This window comes from Protopterus annectens, chromosome 2.part0 (genome assembly GCF_019279795.1).
Source record: "Protopterus annectens isolate FY-2018-M chromosome 2.part0, PAN1.0, whole genome shotgun sequence".
Taxonomy (NCBI): Eukaryota; Metazoa; Chordata; order Ceratodontiformes; family Protopteridae; genus Protopterus; species Protopterus annectens.
In genome coordinates, this window is record NC_056728.1 from 238,785,031 (window position 1) to 238,805,316 (window position 20,286).

General features: G+C 37.9%; 1 protein-coding gene across 3 annotated transcripts in view; it reads left to right on the forward strand.

The window, feature by feature from the left end:
- The window catches only part of LOC122793043 (sentrin-specific protease 2-like), a 1,342,091-nt gene that overhangs the window by 168,017 nt on the left and 1,153,788 nt on the right, over positions 1 to 20,286 (forward strand). The window contains exon 2 of one of the 3 annotated variants that reach the window (XM_044060715.1): positions 15,096 to 15,222. The exons of the other annotated variants lie outside the window; for them this stretch is intronic. Coding sequence (XP_043916650.1) covers positions 15,129 to 15,222 — 94 coding nt within the window. The 5' untranslated portion in view covers positions 15,096 to 15,128. The remainder of the gene's footprint in view (positions 1 to 15,095; positions 15,223 to 20,286) is intronic. 3 annotated transcript variants of the gene reach the window in all.

Genomic DNA, 20,286 nt, shown 5'->3' on the forward strand with positions numbered 1-20,286 from the left:
TCTCACCACAAATGCAACCAATAATATAATCCAATATCGATAAAACAACTTTGAAGTATTCCACAGAAAATCAAAGTATATCCAAAAGCAGGTTTATTAAGATATGAGCGCTTTTGCGTAGTATCTACTACGCTTCATCAGATAAATACAAAATTTTTAAAACACATCTTAAATATGAAAAAAGGCGCCAACATTAACACTTAGATTTAATTAAACAGTTCAATTAAAATCAATTAAAATCAATTAAGGAATGCTTGCAAGCTCATAAATGCGTAACTCCGTTGCTGGATTGCTCTAAGGAAAGTCTAACTAAACAGCGCTAAGTAACCATGGAAACAGAACACAATATATGTTACAAATGAAGCGCTACAAAACGATTTTATAAAGAGTCAGTATGGTGAGTAAAAAATATATATATATAATGAAATAAAATATAAATTATGATAACTGTGGTGAAGCTGCATAAATGAAAGGTGTATAGATGAGCAAACACTAAGGCTTCAGCTTAAAGTCAGAAAGCATATAACATGAGTTATAGTGCAGTCACGAACAAATTACAAAAAGTCTCAGTTGTCATAATTTACTATGTAATACTTAAACTCTATGTATAGATGAATAAATGAAATATAATGGTATGTTAAATGAATGTAAAAGTGAATATAAAAATAAATGAATATAGGTGTGAATATGGATAGGGATGTGAATGTGGATGTGGATATAAATGCACATATGAGTATGAACATGGACATGAGGATGGAAATGCATGTAAATAAAACACATATTATATCAACATATTATGTCAAATTGTAAAAAATGTACTAGTAGATGGTTCTAATATATAACATTGAACCCAAGTTAATGATGGTATTATTAAAGTTTTCTATAAATCCAAAACTGGTTTAATGGAAAGATAATTGTTGAGACCAGGTGGTAAATGTGCACCTAGTCTCAGGATCCATTTTAGTTCTACATTACTTAAATGAGTAACATTATTACCACCTCTTTTATTAACTATCACTATTTCTAAAACTCAAACAAAAACTATGCGAAGGATGTTCTGTTACATGTTTTGCTAAAGCATTTAACTCATTGTTTTTCTGTATGTCATAAAGATGACCATAAATTCTATCCTTCAAACACCTTTTTGTTAAGCCAACATAAAAGGCTTGACATTTTTTACAAGTTGCAAGATAAATCAAGTTTTTTGTTGTGCAAGTTGCAAAGAATCTAGGAGAAAAAGTGTAGTCCAAAACTGGGTGTCGGAATTCTTGAACTTTGGAGATGTAATTACATCTATTACAATTGTAACAGGGAAAAGTTCCATTTCTTTTCCTACTGATAGTTGATAAAGAAGGAGTGGAATGAAAATCATTACATAATAGTCGTTTAAGATTAGGACTGTTTCAATACATGAAGTAAGGTTTATTTCCTACAATCGATCTAATGTCTGGATCCATAATTAAAATTTTCCAATTGTTGATAAAAACTTTCTTCAAGCTGTTAATATCATTAGTGTAGTTCAAAATTATAGCAACATGATTGATGTTAGTTATATTTGTATGGGTAACTTGAACATCATTGTTGATATATGTAAGTGAGCTGTCAATAGTATAGCTAATTTTACCATGGCAGGTATTGTTAGCAATGCTGTTTCTGATATTGCTTATCATTGTGGGATTTTAGCCTCTTTCAATGAAAAGTGTTTCCAGGTTATCAGCCTCAGACTGCAAATCATGAATATCTTTACAAAGTCTGGTTAATCTAATGAACTGGCTTTTGACTATGCCTGGAAAGGTGTACTTAGGATGCATACTGTCGAATGTTAATAGTGTGTTTTTCCAAGTGGGTTTCCTATAGAGTATAGAAACGATAGAACCGCTATCTGTAACTTTGAGGGTTACATCCAAAAAATGGATAATCTCATGAGAAGAATCCATGGTAAATCTGAGAAATGTGGATGTAGATTCAAAATGAGACATGAAATTCTCAAAATCTGATTTTGAACCCTCCCAAATAATGAGAATATCATCCACAAAACGTTTGTAAAGCTTTACCTTTGCAAAAGAAGGATGACAAAACAAGAAGTTTTTTTTCCCAAAGGAGAACAACCAGGTTGGCGTACGTATTGGCACAGGGGGTGCCCATTGCCACCCCCCATTTTTGTAAGTAATAACTATCTAAAAACATAAAAACATTATTACTTAGCACTAACTCTAATAGTTGACATATCAATCGTTGCCTATCCATGGTGAAAGTTGTCTCCTTCAGTAGCAGTTCCCTTATAGCTTCAATCCCTATATCATTGGGTATGGCTGTGAAAAGGTTTTTTACATCTAATGTGACTAGAAGATAGTCATGTTCACCTAAATTTAGATGTATATCTGATAAATTATTCAACAACTGGTATGTATCTTTCAAAATGGAAGGGTAAGAATCAACTACTGGTCTTAACAAAAACTCAATAAAAGAAGATATGGTAGCGGTTACCCATTTGTCTCCCGATACAATAGGTCTCAAGGGTATGGGAAACTGGTTCTTGTGTATTTTGGGTAGCCCCTTCACAATGGGTATAATGGGATTATCAATAAGAAAATAATCGTACATTTGCTTACTGATCTGCCTGCACATTAATAGATCATGTAAGGTTTCTTGTACATTCTTAATAATTTTCATAACATCATGAAGCATCAATTTTATATAAGTGGCATTATCTGAGAGCATCAAACACATGTTAATGTTATAATCAGAAGTGTTTAATATAACCACCCCTCCACCCTTGTCTGCTGGTTTTATGGTAACTTCATGACTATTTTTCAAATATTTAAGTGAATTATATTCTTCTGAAGTAAGATTATAAAAAGATTGCTTAACTCACTTTAAAAAAAGATGGTAAAAGTCCTGTTCGCATAACTTTAAAAAGCATTCCACATAATGTGGGAAAGTAGGTGTAAAGGTGCTTTTACGTCTAAATTTAGAAATGTCCTTTTCAATGTCATTAGATATGTTACATTTGTCCTTGAAGAATAATTTTAAAAAAACCTGTCTACAAAACGATCTAAGATCAATAAGAACATTATTGATTGTAGCAGGACAAGCTGGAATGAAGTTAAGTCCTCTATTTAGCAAAGATATGTCAGAGTCAGAAGGATGGTAGTCAGAATAATTAAACAGCAGGTCAGTCACATTCTTGTTTTTCTTGCTGGATTGAAGCTTTCTCTTGACAGTTTCCTTTTTTCTGAGGCCTCGACTGTGTGATCGACCCCTGTTGTGAAACTGCTGTTTCACAGGATAAGGTAAAAAAGAAGAGGAGTTGTCAGGACGCAGTTCTTTGGGTCTGGCTCCAAGTGTTAGATTGCCAGATAAATGTTTTAGCGCTTGCTGGTTGGGGGGGGGGGGGGCTTCATTGCTTCCCGTTGCATTATTAGTTTGAGGTGCAGGTATATCTGCAACAGGACGATAAGTAGTAGTGGAACAATTATTATTCATTTGCGAGTATCCTGTATTAGTGTTAGCATTCAATGCTTGTGTAGAGGCGTTATTGTGTTTTGGCCAAACAAATATTTGGCGTGAGGCAAAGTCATTAAAGTCCCTCTGCGATTTAAACAAAATATTGTTTGGCCAAAACACAATAACGCCTCTACACAAGCATTGAATGCTAACACTAATACAGGATACTCGCAAATGAATAATAATTGTTCCACTACTACTTATCGTCCTGTTGCCGATATACCTGCACCTCAAACTAATAATGCAACGGGAAGCAATGAACTGTTGCTACCATCTCCCTTGGAAAGGATTAGTACTACAGTTTCTACTGAATTTGACACCCCCCCCCCCCAAACCAGCAAGCGCTAAAACATTTATCTGGCAATCTAACACTTGGAGCCAGACCCAAAGAACTGCATCCTGACAACTCCTCTTCTTTTTTACCTTATCCTGTGAAACAGCAGTTTCACAACAGGGGTCGATCACACAGTTGAGGCCCCAGAAAAAGGAAACTGTCAAGAGAAAGCTTCAATCCAGCAAGAAAAACAAGAATGTGACTGACCTGCTGTTTAATTATTCTGACTACCATCCTTCTGACTCTGACATATCTTTGCTAAATAGAGGACTTAACTTCATTCCAGCTTGTCCTGCTACAATCAATAATGTTCTTATTGATCTTAGATTGTTTTGTAGACAGGTTTCTTTAAAATTATTCTTCAAGGACAAATGTAACATATCTAATGACATTGAAAAGGACATTTCTAAATTTAGACGTAAAAGCACCTTTACACCTACTTTCCCACATTATGTGGAATGCTTTTTAAAGTTATGCGAACAGGACTTTTACCATCTTTTTTCAAAGGGAGTTAAGCAATCTTTTTATAATCTTACTTCAGAAGAATATACATCCACATTTCTCAGATTTACCATGGATTCTTCTCATGAGATTATCCATTTTTTAGATGTAACCCTCAAAGTTACAGATAAGCGGTTCTATCGTTTCTACACTCTATAGGAAACCCACTTGGAAAAACACACTATTAACATTCGACAGTATGCATCCTAAGTACACCTTTCCAGGCATAGTCAAAAGCCAGTTCATTAGATTAACCAGACTTTGTAAAGATATTCATGATTTGCAGTCGGAGGCTGATAACCTGGAAACACTTTTCATTGAAAGAGGCTATAATCCCACAATGATAAGCAATATCAGAAACAGCATTGCTAATAATACCTGCCATGGTAAAACTAGCTATACTATTGACAGCTCACTTACATACATCAACAATGATGTTCAAGTTACCCATACAAATAAAACATCAATCGTGTTGCTATAATTTTGAACTACACTAATGATATTAACAGCTTGAAGAAAGTTTTTATCAACAATTGGAAAATTTTAATTATGGATCCAGACATTAGATCGATTGTAGGAAATAAACCTTACTTCATGTATAGAAATAGTCCTAATCTTAAACGACTATTATGTAATGATTTTCATCCCACTCCTTCTTTTTCAACTATCAGTAGGAAAAGAAATGGAACTTTTCCCTGTTACAATTGTAATAGATGTAATTACATCTCCAAAGTTCAAGAATTCCGACACCCAGTTTTGGACTACACTTTTTCTCCTAGATTCTTTGCAACTTGCACAACAAAAAACTTGATTTATCTTGCAACTTGTAAAAAATGTCAAGCCTTTTATGTTGGCTTAACAAAAAGGTGTTTGAAGGGTAGAATTTATGGTCATCTTTATGACATACAGAAAAACAATGAGTTAAATGCTTTAGCAAAACATGTAACAGAACATCCTTCGCATAGTTTTTGTTTTAGAGTTTTAGAAATAGTGATAGTTAATAAAAGAGGTGGTAATAATGTTACTCATTTAAGTAATGTAGAACTAAAATGGATCCTGAGACTAGGTGCACATTTACCACCTGGTCTCAACAATTATCTTTCCATTAAACCATTTTTGGATAATAGAAAACTTTAATAATACCATCATTAAGTTGGGTTCAATGTTATATATTAGAACCATCTACTAGTACATTTTTTACAATTTGACATAATATGTTGATATAATATGTGTTTTATTTACATGCATTTCCATCCTCATGTCCATGTTCATACTCATATGTGCATTTATATCCACATCCCTATCCATATTCACACCTATATTCATTTATTTTTATATTCACTTTTACTTTTACATTCATTTAACATACCATTATATTTCATTTATTCATCTATACATAGAGTTTAAGTATTACATAGTAAATTATGACAACTGAGAATTTTTGTAATTTGTTCGTGACTGCACTATAACTCATGTTATATGCTTTCTGACTTTAAGCTGAAGCCTTAGTGTTTGCTCATCTATACACCTTTCATTTATGCAGCTTCACCACAGTTATCATAATTTATATTTTATTTCATTATATATATATTTTTTACTCACCATACTGACTGTTTATAAAATCGTTCTGTAGCGCTTCATTTGTAACATATATTGTGTTCTGTTTCCATGGTTACTTAGCGCTGTTTAGTTAGACTTTCCTTAGAGCAATCCAGCAACGGAGTTACGCATTTATGAGCTCGCAAGCATTCCTTAATTGATTTTAATTGAACTGTTTAATTAAATCTAAGTGTTAATGTTGGCGCCTTTTTTCATATTTAAGATGTGTTTTAAAAATGTTGTATTTATCTGATGAAGCGTAGTAGATACTACGCGAAAGCACTCCTATCTTAATAAACCTGCTTTTGGATATACTTTGATTTTTTTGTGGAATACTTCAAAGTTGTTTTATCTATATTGGATTATATTATTGGTTGCATTTGTGGTGAGAACACCTGGTTTTTGCTACAATACCAAGGAGTTTGGTGGTAGAGTCTGGGTAAATGAGGGTACCATTGTTAGAAATGACTGAGATATCTATTGGTGTGGACCTACAAGTAGGAGTAAATAGTAGGAGCTTTGTTTTTTTGGGATTCAGTAGAAGGCAGCGCTTTAAGAACCATGTCTCAACTATACTAAATACTTTCTGGGTTAGGCATTGCAGTTCAGAAGCAGATTTAGCTGTGCAGATTAATATAGAGTCATCTGCATATTGTATACAAGTTGGTGGGAATAGCCAGGTAGAGATCATTAATAAAAACTGAAAATAAGAGAGGACCTAGAATGGAGCCTTGGGGAACTCCCAGTGTGACTGGCAGGTGGGATGATAGATTATTTTCCCAGCGCACTGCTTGTTGCCTATTGCTCAGGTAGGAAGTAAACCACTTTATAGATTGAGTATCCAGGGAAAGTGATTTGAGAATATTGATAAGCAATGAGTGGTTTACCATATCAAAAGCCTTTGAAAGATCGATAAATAGTGCTGAAGAGAGTAGATTGTTATTGCGGTTTCTATTAATGGTGTCTGTAAAGGATAGGAGGGCAGTGGTGGTACTATGGAATGGCCTAAAGCCATGCTGGCCCTTAGCTAGTAAGTTGTGTTGAGTTAGATGGCCTATTAGCTGATGGTGAATGCATTTTTCCATTATTTTTGCTAAGGGGGATAGAAGGGCTATGGGTCTATAGTCAGAGTATTCATTGGAGTTGCCACCATTGTGTAGGGGGATAATGTGTGAGACTTTCCAACAAGTAGGGATGTATCCTTCTTTGATGGTTCTGTTTATCAGGATGGATACAGGATAAGCAACTGCTTTGGCTGCTTTTTGTAGGTATTCAGCTGGGATTTGGTCAGCGGAAGGGGTACAAGGCTTCAGTTTTGCTAGGAGTTTGAAAATAAAGTTAGAAGATATAGGTTGTAATAGGAAGGTAGGAAGAGTGTTTGTTATGGGGGTGGGAATACTAGAGGTTTCAAGAGATAGCTGACTGGCGAGTTTGGATGGCATCTGTGAAGGAGTTAAAGTCATTAGCAGTTTGGATGGGAGTCTCATGGTTCGCTCCTATTGGTGTTGGTGTACTGGAGTGCCCTGGATAAAGTAGTCTCTTGATATTTGCCCAGAATCTTTGAGGGTTATTTTGGTGTGTTTGCTGTATTTTGTAGTAATAGTTTTTTTTGTCTAAGAGTATGTTTTTTTTAGTAGCATTTCTTATTTGTCTAAATGTCTGTTGAGTAGATGAGCTTTTGGTAGTTCGCCACCTAGTCCAGGCTTTATTTCTTAGTAGGATTTTTTGCCTGGTGTCTTTGGTGAGCCATGGGGCTAGTTTTGACCTAATTCTTATATTATGTATAGGTGCATGCTGGTCTAGGATAGTTAAGAATTTAGAGTTAAAGTATTGGACAGCCTCTTCTAATGTGAGGGTTTTTAGACAAGTCCAGTTACAGGCACTAAATTCGCTCAGAAATAGTTCTTGGTTAAAATGCTTGTTGGAACGTAAAGTCCTATATGATGTTGGGTGGGAGATATCTGTTTTTTTGCCTAATTATATAGGTTAAGCAATGGTCACTTACATCATCAGGGAAGGTGCCTACTTTGTATGTTTGGTGGTGATTATTAATCAGAATCCAATCTAAGGTGCTCTCTTTTTGGTTTGGTTTGTTAATTCTAGTTGGGGAGGTAATGGTCAGAGAAAAGCCATGAAGGTTAATATGAGAAGTAGGATGCTCAGTATTGATGCACTTCCAGTCTATATTGACATCACCTAGGATTAAAGTTTCTTGTGGGAAGGTTGCTGTGACCCAGCTAAGAATATCCTCTAAGGTGCTAATATTATTTCCAGGAGGTAGATAAATGCAAAGGATATTTATGGATTTATTAGCATTAAGCTTAATCTTGGAAATAAGGATTTCTGCATTATTGTCCTTAGGTGGGGTATAAGGTGAGGTAGTAACTTGTAGCCCTTCTTTGAAAAGAATTGCTACTCCCCCTCCCTTTCTTTTTGTTCAGTCATTTCTTAGTATATTATATCCTGGTGGGATAATCTCATTATCTTGGGTCTGTGGTTTTAACCAAGTTTCTGTTAAACATAAAATGTCAAATGAGTATATGTCTAAGAGAGAATGGAGATGAGGAACTTTATTGTTGATGCTTTGGATATTGAGATGTGCTATCAGAAGAGAATTGAGGAGTTTAATGGGACATTTGCAGGGCCTGGGTTAGGCTGAAATGCAACTAAACTCTACAAAAAGTGTGTACATTATGCACATGCACACACACACTTCATATATATATATATATACATACACACACACACACACCCACAGTTTTATATATATGTGTGTGTGTATACATATATATGTGTATGTATATGTATGTGTGTGTGTGTATATATATATATATATATATATATATATATATATATATATATATATATATATGTATATATACACAGAGTTGTTTATATATATATATATATATATATATATATATATATATATATGTGTGTGTGTGTGTGTGTATGTATATATATATATATATATATATATATATATATATATATGTATATATACACACAGTTTTTATATATATATATATATATATATATATATATATATGTATATATATGTGTGTGTGTGTATGTATATATATATATATATATATATATATATATATATATATATATATATATATATATATATATATATATATATATATATATATATATATATATGTATACACAGTTTTTTATATATGTGTATGTGTGTGTGTAAGAGAGAAATGTAGGTATAATGTTTGTTGTAAAGCAGTGTTATATAGGGTGCAGTCAGGGGTATTTGAAATGTTTGGTGAGGGAGTCTTACTTGTGACTGCTGTATATGCTTAAGAAACTAAAGCAAGAAAGTTTTTTCTTGGTTATAATGTATCCATGTTATACACTGTAACAAGATATTAAAGACTGGAAAGAAGCAAGTTAAAAGTTTGTTGTGATCTTGGGCAGCTCAGGTGAGAGGTGGGAAAATGCATTGATCATATATGTAGAAGTAAGATGGTCGTCTCCTTTGTTTTGCAGGGGTGGATATGAAGATTAATATCCTTGTTTTAAACCATAAGAAAGTTTAAGTAAATGGGTTTGAAAAGGTAAAAGTGTGATGAAGGGCATGGAAAATTGTAGATGTCCTTGTATTCATATGTTGCAGTATTCATAACATGAGGGAGTCACTTGGGCTGACTCGTACGTCTGGCCAGTATACAAAAGTCTAACTACTGTAGGGTACGTCGTACACAGTACTTGGCCGTATGTCGGTCATAAAATGTCTGGTATAAAGTGGACTTCAGCACGTACCATTCTTTGGAACGTTTCTTCCATCACTCGGATAGTTTTTTATCGGTCGTTGCTCATTAGAGAAGTTGTGAATTCTGATCAGAGAAGTGCCCCGTTGGGTTTTTTCTTATTGCTTTGTGTGATAACTGTTGTCGTTGAGGTTGCATATCAGCTAGGAAGACAAGTGTAGATGTGGAAGGCAGATTACACATAAAAAGACTTCCACAACCTTTGTCTCTTTTGCCTAGGCCCTTACCATGACCATACCTGTTGCTCTGTTTGCAAGGCCTTTGTTCTCCAGAACCTGCATAGTCGTTTAGCTTTCCTTAATCTGTACCTAGAAAACCAGCGCCTTAAGTGCCTAGCATGTAATATGGAAGCTTTGTCTGGTCCTTCAGGAGCGCTGCTGATTAAGAAGGTCAAGAAATCTAGGCCTGACTTGCACACTGCTCCACCAATTCTGGATGTTTGTCCCAAGGCCGATGTTGGCCAGGAGATCGTTTCGGAGTCAGTAGGTGAACCTTCCACTGGTACTTGTGCAGAGGCTGTGAAGGAGCCAACTAGCACGTCGTCGGGGGATACGCAGGCATCAGTTTCACACCTGGGGGGAACCCAGGCTCATTGTTACTGAAGACCCACGTAGCATCCCTCAAATTATTCGCGAAGATGTCCTACCAATATTTTAGAGTGCAGGCCAACATCAGGCACCTAGTCATTCCACTACATGGATGTTCCACAAAAGAAGAAGATGAAAACCAAGCATGCTTCTCCTGTTTCCCAAGCACAGCCTGAAGATTGGCAAGCCTTTTCCCTGGTGCTCTCTGATGCTTTCATGGCCCTGAGACAATCTTCTCATCCTTTTCTCCCGTCTCCTTCCCTTTCTCTTGCTCCTTCACACAAGAGGATTTCTGTGGAGGTTTCATCAGATGAAGATGATTCCTCTGGGAATGAGTCTTTGGCGTATTCTGCCCAAATTTCATCACCCTTGGGATATGCTTTCCCAGAAGAAGTCAATGGCACAAGTTCTCCAGGAGAGGACATTTCTCTTGGGGAAACCATTGTTAAAATAAGGGAGTTCAAGTGGGATTGCTCACAGGTGTCAGACATTCAAAAAAGGTATAATGATCTTCTGCAGATGGATTCCCCTTCCTCATCTACCATACACCCCTGTACTGCCAGCATTTTTAGATGCTTTCTCAGCAGCCTCTAATTGCCCCTAAAAGGTCAGGCAGGTTTTTTAAGTTGCCAAAAGATTCCAAATTTCTGTTTAAATGTCCCTCTGCAAACTCTGCAACAATTCTGTGTCTGCTGATAAGACTACCATGATGTTGCTCTCCACTTCCCTTTTCTAATCGGACAAGGAGAATAAAGTTATGGAGAGGTTAGGGAAGAAAGTTTATACTTCTGCAACTCTGGCATTTAGGGCCATAAACTACCAGACCAATATGGCTAAATATTCCTTAGCCCTTCACTCTGATGCTTGTAAATTAATTTCAGAGCTACCAGATTTTCCTACAAAAGCTCTGTTATCCTCCACACTGAGCTCTTCTCCTCAAGTTACACTTCTTTCTATTAACTGTAGCTGTGAGGCAGTTGGAAGCATCAGACGGTCTATTCTCAAGAGATACTCCTGGCTCAGACTACAGCCCTTGCCAGATGATATAAAGGCAGAAATTATGGATGCCCCCCCGACAAGGCATTGTTTGGTACTTCTGCTGCAAATCTCTTCAAGTCATTACAAGAAAAGGGCAAAGAGCTGCAAGACCTAAAACACAAAAACAGATTTCAGAGGAAGTACCCCTGTAAAACACCATTTGTTAATAAACTTTCCAGATCTCGGTACTCCAAAGGAAAAAGATACTAGTTAGAGGACTTGGCTGAAAATTGCTTCCATATTCTCCTGCTCCGCAGAAGCGTCTCTTTCCAGCTACACCAGGTAGTCTGTGACTACCTACCCCCGGCAACCAGACTCCTTTTTCCTTGCACCTTTCCCTTTCTCTCTCTACTTGGAAACAGAAGGTTTCCACCTTTCACATGCTATCCTTGCACACACTTCTTCCCTTCATCTCTCAGGCCTACATGGTGTCTATGGATGTCAAGGATGCTTACCTCCATATTCCCATCCACCCTCTGTTCAGGAAGCATCTTCGCTTTTCTTTTTCTTCCTCACATTTTCAATTCTCTGCCTTGCCTTTTGTATAGTCTGTGGCCGCAAGGGTCTTCCCAAAATGCTTAGCTCCTGTCATAGCCTTTTGCAGACTAAGGGGTATTCAAATTTTCCTGAACCTAGATGATCTTCTCCAGGCTTATTCTCCAAACACCCTTCAAGAGAATCTGCTCTTCGTGGTGCATCTGCTAGAGGGTCTAGGATCAACTATCAACTACCAAAAATCTTTAAGTACCTGCAACCAGTGCAGGTGGATGTTTCAGTGGTTGTCTTACCTGTGTGAATTCTTGAAGAGTTGATGTTCATACTCTTCAGTAAAAGCTCGTCTTTCCACAATCTCAGCATGTCTGCCTATGACTCTTCCCTTTGCCTCAAAGCTGGAAGTTAAACTTTTCCTGAAAGGCATCCCACATATTAGACCACCAAGGAAACCAATTCCTCCTTGTGATCTGAATTTTGTTCCAGAAAAAAAATCCATGGCTCCTTTTGAACCAGCAAGTTCTTCTCTTCAGCACTGCACCTGGAAAATGGTTGTTTTTGTGACCATCACCTTGGCTAGAAGGGTATCGGAACTTCAGGCACTGATGGCATAATTCCCCCCTTTACTGTTTTCCACAAAGACAGGTTTCCCTTTTGCACTAATCCCTCTTTTATGCTCAGGGTGGTGAATGAGTTGTCATTCAATTAGTCCATTCATCTTCCCACCTTTTTCCCATCTCCTCGGTCCTCTAGTGAGAGGATTTTACACACCTTGGACGTGCATAAAAAACTTTGATTTTATTTGGACAAAATGAAAACCAAGCCCATCACCCTAAGACCCCGGGCAGGCCTGATTCCAAGCAGACTATTTCCACTTGGATTTCCAAAACTATTTCCTTTTGCTCTGTGTCCCATGGAAAAACTTTGTTTCTCCAGTTAGAGCACATTCCACCAGAACTGTGTCCTCTTCTGCTGCTTTTTTCAAAGGTCTAGACACTTGCTCTATGTTAGAAGCACCTACCTGGTCCTCTGTACACACTTTCACAAAACACTGTAAGTTGGATGGAATTTCCAGGTCTAGAACTAGTTTTGCAGGGGCTATTCTGCAGGGTTTGTAGTGAGTGCTACAGCCCCTCTGCCCAACTTTTCTCCTGTATGAGCTTTGATATTCTCCCTCATGTTATGAATACTGCTGCATATGAATATGACATAGAATAGCTGCGTAAAATCTTACAATAACCATAGATGTCTCTTTTCTATATGTTGCAGTATCTCCCACCCCCCCACCACCTTCCCTGATGCTTGCCTGTATGCTGGTTGTGTTGTTCCTCACCTTTTTTTTCAGGCTGATGCTCTTCCTGTGGCATTCAGTTCTGAGGATTGGTACATGCTGATGTCCACTTTATACCCGTCATTTTATGACCGACATAGGACTTGCACTGTGTGTGACATTGCATATACCCTAGAGTAGTGTTAGACGTTTGTATACTGGTTGGACATATGAGTCAGCCGGCGGCAGACTCGCTCATGTTATGAATAGCGAGATATAGAAGAGAAGGACATCTCTGATTATGGTAAGATTTTACACACCTATTCTTTTTCTTGTGTTTAAAAAGTCTTTAGCTATTTTTGCATTAGCAAATGCTCTCCGTGGGAGACTAGAAGACCATAGGTGCAAACAGTTTATCATGAAGTCTGAGCAGTGTGTTTCAAGTGAAATTTATAAAGATTCTTTCATGTATGTAAGTTAATGGATGCTTCTGTTTTTCTCTATACCAACTGGTTTTACATCGAGATAAGCTGTTTGTAGGTGCGTACAGTTAATTGTGAGACTTCTTAACACTATGTACTTGGAGAAATGTATGAGTTACAATGCAGTTAGCTTTTAAAGGCACATTAGCAAACAATTTAGTGAAAAATAAATGTTTGAAACTGTAGGTAGTCACTAAAATACACAAGTAGTTGCCTCTCCAGCAGCCTTAATACTTTAACACATTTAATGTACTGATACACAATTTTGTTTTATTTAAAGGTAGCCAGTGCACTATCTTAGGGCTGAAGGTAAATCTTTACTGAAAGCATCCAAGATGTCCCTCATATCTGGGAGGGATAAAGATAACAAAACTGACTATCTTTGTAAATGGGGGAACAGGCGCTGCAACAAGCACCTTACCCATGGGTAACCTTAATTTTAGAATAGGTCATTTGTGTGGGCCCTAGCTGGAGGGGATAAACTCCATTTTTTTGACAATGTACACAGTTTTTTGTGTTTGTAAGATAAGAGGATGGGGAGTTCTGAAAATGTATTTAGTTTTTTTGTTTTTATTGAAGTAAAAAGTCTTGAAAATGGGATATGGGCCCAAATCAAATTGAAATGAAGAAACAGTTGCATAACAGATAAGCCTGCCAAACATTAGTGCATGCATATAAGCTAAAAGTTGGAAATAAACATTCAGAAGAACTGTCTTGTGTATTGGGTAGGAGTAATAGAGTGGTCATTACAATAGAAAGCTGCCTGCACTTTCAAGCAATGAAAATGGCTTTACTAGTATAGAGGAAAGAGTATTGAATTACATTAAATGTAGGCTGCAAACAGCAGTGTTGCAGGAGGCATATTTGGAAAGAAATGAGCATGTGAATTTGACAAAGAAAAAAATTAATTGTGGAGATTAAGCAGAATATAAGGGACAAAGGAAAGGGGAGATGATAATACTGATAAGAGGAGTTGCAGTAGCAATGGAAGAGGTAAAAAGACCATGGTAAATGGTACACAGTGTCAGTCCCGACAGGTAGCACATTTACCTTTTGGTACTAAAAGACATAGGCTCTGTTCATACACCAGGTAGATTGCTGACGTTACAGCGCAACATAAGTGGATGCTTCATTCCTGAGTATGTCATCGTTTGTATAACACATTAAACCAAGATCACATCAGCTTGAGTTGGTGGTGTCTCTGGTGATGAAAAAGACCCCGCAGCACCTATTAAAAAGAGTAGAGGAAGTTCCCTAATGCCCTGGGCAGATTTCCCCTTGTAGTACAAGTACCACCTGGGGTCTCCCCTGAAAGAGGCCACTTGCCTAATGGGACTAATTCAGTCAACAAAAGATAAAATAAAATTTGTGGTAGTAAAGGGTTATTGTCAGGGAGAAGAATTATACTGGTATATATTTATATTCCAACTCAAAAGGCTGTTAAGGAGCTTAACAACATTTTTGGAGAACAATCATCCTTCTTTTTTGTATTATTTATAGGTTGGGACTGGACCTTGATTTGCAGTGGAAAGGATGTATAAGGAGGAACTAGAAAGAAAATTTAACAATGAGGATATATTTCTGAAGTTACTCATGAAAATATTTGGTATGGAAGATGAATTTGGTGGTAAGAATTCAGAATTTGCATATTCTGTAAAGTGGAACAGATGGGCTAGATTGTATAGAAATTATATTTCACTGGAGAATGTCCATTTGACTGAAAGTTTCAACACACATCCAATAATTAAAGTTTATGTACCTCAGGGTAATGAAGTAAAAATGAAGAGATGTGCCTTATCCTTTACCTGCTCAAAGTAGAGGGATTTAAGGAATGGATAGTGGAAACTGAGTTATTAGGGAAGGTAAAAGTTTTATCGGAAGGGGTAGCTAGTGAGTGGGCTAAAATTAAAAGGTGTTTAAGGTAGTAATGAAATAACTAAGTAGTAAGAATTGTTTAGATGGTCTGACAAAAGGTTAAAGCCTTTCAGAATAAGGGAAATATCTCAGAAGAAGAGGAGGAGCAACTGCAGAGTGCTAAAGGGAAAGTTAAGGAGTCTCTGGATAATATGCATGGGTTTAGAAATATTGCTATTAAACTATTTTGATAATTCCAGAAGGCAAATACTTGGCATAACAGCTTAGGCAACAAAGTAGAAGAGGTTGTCACCAAATTTGGGGAGCCTTTGACAAGAAAATAACCACAGGTCCTATATAGGTATTAGAAATATTTTAGACATTTTATGAAAATTAGTGTAAAGCCAAGGAATATAGAAACCAAGAAAAGACACACATGAAGTATTTATGGAAGACTTAATTATGCTGAAGTTAGAGAAAGAACATGGTCAACAATTAATAGTAAGATAATCAGAGATGAGATTACACTGGTGATATCTAATTAATCAATAGAAATCTCCATGAGCAAATAATATTCCTGTGAAATTTTAAAAGATGTGAGGGAAGAAAGGGATAAAGATCTTGGAAGGCTTTGTTTATTGGTATCTTAAGGGGGGGGGGGGTGCAAGCATTTTGTTAAAAAGCTGTGTTGGCTATACTTGATTCATAGGTGTATATTGGGCTAATGACAACTAGAGCCCTTATAAGCCTAGCCTTTCACCCCAAATGTGACCCACAAATTTGATTGATTTATGGGGGCTAATTTGCTGACTGCCTCTGTCCATCAGAGATGTAGGAGCCAGATCAGGAGTGAATTTCGGATTACCCATCTAGTGTTACAGTTTGCACTTAAATAGGGGAAAGGGAGGAACTCTGCTTCATGTGGATGGAGAGCCTGTTCTAGAGAATGGGAATTCTGAGAAGCAGAACTGTCTCTCCAAAGTGCCATATTTATGTTGCAAACAAAATTTAGGTCTGTTAGTGTAGTAGTTCTGATGCTGTTTGTTTTCTGGATGTTCAAAAGGTTCACCAAAACTGGGCCCAGGCATGCATTATATGTCAGGCAGAGAACACCTCTCAGACGTCTGTGTGATGGCAAGTAAAGAGACAGGGCTTTTAGACAATCAGCATAGGATATTGTTTACTCCTTGTATTCTTTTGGTAATGAACCTTTGTGGATGCTCCAGTGACTGTAAAAGTCTGGTCAGTTACATACCGAAGGGGATGATGGGTCTGTTGAGGGCTGAGTACTGTAGTATGATGACCTCTCTGGACATAGATGCCATGCCCTTGCTTGTAAGTTGAGCAACATAGAAGGATTTTCTTACTACCTTAGACACATGCTGTTCGAAGGCTGGGTTACTATCTACATGAGTTCCCAGATTCCTGACTAGTGAATCAACATTTAAGAGTATTTTATTGATGACCTAGTTACGTGGGGTGACAGATTTCCTAAAAGGTACTATAATACATTTCTTGATATTGAGTTTTAAGCCCATAGCTTTAGCACCAAGCATTTGTCTATATTGGACCTTCCTGAGGGGTGTTCTCATCTTGGGGGGGGGGGGGGTCAATGACTGCTCCCAGTTTGCAATCAGCAGTGACCTTGGTTAGCCCATGGCTTTTGACATTGGTCTTGACATCCGAGTAGTAGATACCAAAGAGGGGTGGGCCTAACACAGGGCTCTGAGGGACTCCACCGAACTGCTTCTGGAGGTGTCCTTGCCGGTTCTAACCTCCTGGATCTTCTCAGTGAGCCAGCTAGCTATCCAGAATGTTATAAAAAGGGATTTATACCTAGTTCCGTAAGTTTAACTATGCCCGAATGGGGTATTGTATCAGATGTTGTAGCCAGATCTAAGTAGACAGTATGCACAGTTTTCCCCTCATCCATTGCCTTAGTTACCTTTTCAAAGAATCCACCAGCATGTGTAAGCAATGACCTTCCTTTGACAAAGCCCGACTGGGATGGATCCAGTCTCTGGTGGTCTCCTATATCCTTGTTTATAATTTCCATAATGATACTTCACATGGCTTTGCCAATAAAACTAGCCAGAGTAATGGGTCTTTAGTTTCCAGGATCCGTTGAAGGTCCTTCCTTAGGAAGGGGAATGATCATCATAGTCCTCCATTAATGTAGCACAAAGCTTGTATAAGACAAGTTAAATAATGAATCCAGGGGTGTTTAAATCTTATTGTAGACCATTTAGGAGGCATCCTGGGATATTCTTGCTGTCCATTGAGACCATGTTCTTGGCTTTAGTGAGTGCAGCCAATACATGCTCCCAAGTTATAGTTGGAGGGGTTCTGTTTGAGCATATTTTTGGGAGTTGATTGGGGATGAGAGGGGTTATAGGTTTGTTATATTGCCAGAAAGTGACACCATTAACCACCAGTTTACCACACTGCTGTGTGCTGCCCTTGTGGTTACTGATGTAGCTGTAGAAAGGCGTATGGTCAACTTTCACATGGGAGGCTATCTTAACCTCAAAGTTGGCTTTACGTGACCTAGTTAGCCTTCTTAGTTGCTTGTTTAGTTTAATGAGAGAATGTTTTTCTTTGAGAATTACCGTTCCTGATTTTTGCCATAATTTTTCTTTTTCATTTTTTGGTATATCCTGCTTAATTTTGGATGCCATCAAGGCAGTTTGTTTCTGAGGTTAGTCCTGGGCTTGCTTCTGGTTGCAGAGAGTTTGAGAGCAATTCAGCATAGGCTGTTGTGTTCTTGGGATTTGGAAGGGCATTACATTTTGACAAATCGTCACTAATAACATGTAATTTGCCTTGGAATAGTTCCTAACTGGTACTGGTTTTAATGGGATTATGGAGTTTATTTTAATTTCAAAGGAGACCCTTTATGGTCAGACCTTATCGGCTAGGAGAAGACATGGGGGGAGGGGGTGCAGCATTCTCCCATATTTGTGAGTGTGAGGTGTATTATGTTGGAGCCTCTAGTGGGTGTATTCACTGTTTGGTCATGGGTGTTTGTATTTATGAAATTCAGGAATCTCTGTGCTTGTAGATTTGAGACCATGTAGGATTCCTAGTCTATAGAGAGATTGTTAAAGTCTACCATGATTAGGATTTTAGGTTATATAGGAAGTGTCTCCAGTAGGTCCAAGTATGCATTGTGAGCTTCTTGGGACATGGAAGGTGACATACAGCTGGACAGGATATGTTATGGGATTTTGTCTATGGTTATCTGCACGTGGAGGAACTCCAGCACGTCATCCTGTTTGACCACCCTAAAGGTATGCTTATTGATGTATTTTGAGACCCCTCCACCTTTAGCCCTTGTCTGTGCAGCTACTGGTTTAAAAGGTGGAAGGCACTGAAACCTTGCACTGCCGGGTTAATCTCTGCCATTTCAAACCTTATATCTGCAACTGCACAAATATCCTATATTCTCAAGCATGAGGAGGGCTCAGAGGGAAGTGTTTTTTTTTTTACTTATGATCCTGGCATTGAGTAATAACATCCTGAGTTTTTGTTGAGTTGATTTAGTTTGTTGGTAGTATGGCGGGGGGTGGATAAAGTTTTAGCCAGTATTGGAAAGTGTAGCGGGGGAAAGGTGCAGTTCACCCTCGGCAAAGCAACATAGTCTGCTGTCCTTGTCCTCCCAAGCTGGCAAATATTGGATCCCCTTAGAATGATACCATCTAGCTGTTGAAATCGATCATTTTTTGCTCATATTGTAGCATCATCCTCTGTGATGGTAATATGCTGCTCAATGCTACGTTCATACCATCCTGAGATGTGCAGTATAAAAGCTCCATAATGTGCCCCTTCATATAGTCCATAGAGGTACATTTCAGGTCATTTACACCTACATGGACTATGATGGAATCATATTGGTACCTGTGCTGTAATGACTTGAGAGCGTGCTTGTGTGATTCATTGGCTGCTGGCTTCAGATGAGCAATTGATAGTTCTCTTCTCCTTGATCAGCCCTTTTAGAGGGGCATCAGTATATCTTACAGTGCAGTCGCTTACTATGAGAATCCTGGGAAGTGTGTTTGTTTGCTTTAGGGGCTTGGTGTTTGGGGCTCCACTGAGAGTGACACTGTGTGCGGTGTTAGGTGGTGTTTTTTCCGAGTGCCTTTGAGCTTGCTAAGGCATGGCTTTGACAGCTGGTGGTCTAGGTTCTTTGTTCAAGAAGATTTTTTAAGTGCCTCAGCATAGGTTGGTTTGTGTGTGTTGTGTTCTATGTGTGGTGGGTGTTTTATGCATGGTTTCTGACAACCTGTTGTGCACCTGTATACTAGAGTTTAGCCTCAAGTGTCATTGTGAGAGTACAACTCAGGCATACTGTGTCTGATACTTTAAGGACTAAGTGGTTGTCAGTAAACATGGGACAATTGCTATATTGTCTCAAGATGCCCATAACCACCAAGCTGGCTACAGAGAAGTTACGAAATTGCATATCCATACTTTCCAGTCCTTTGATTAGTGAGCTGCAAGTGGTTGAGGTATTTGGGTTAGGAGGCTATCAAGGGTGCTTTATTGGGGAAGGTTATGCTGAGCAGTACTCTCTTCTTTCTTCGTCTTTTTCTTTTGGCTGTTCCCATTAGGGGTCATCAGAGCAGATCATTTGTTTTCATTTCTTCCTGTCCTCTGCATCTTTCTCTGTCACACCAACCACCTGCATGTCCTCTCACCACGTCCATAAACCTTAACTTAGGCCTTCCTCTTTTCCTCTTACCTGGCAGCTTCATCCTTAACATCTTTTTCCCAGTCTACCAAGCATCCCTCCTCAGCACATGTCCAAACCAACGTAATCTCTTCCGGCTTCGTCTCC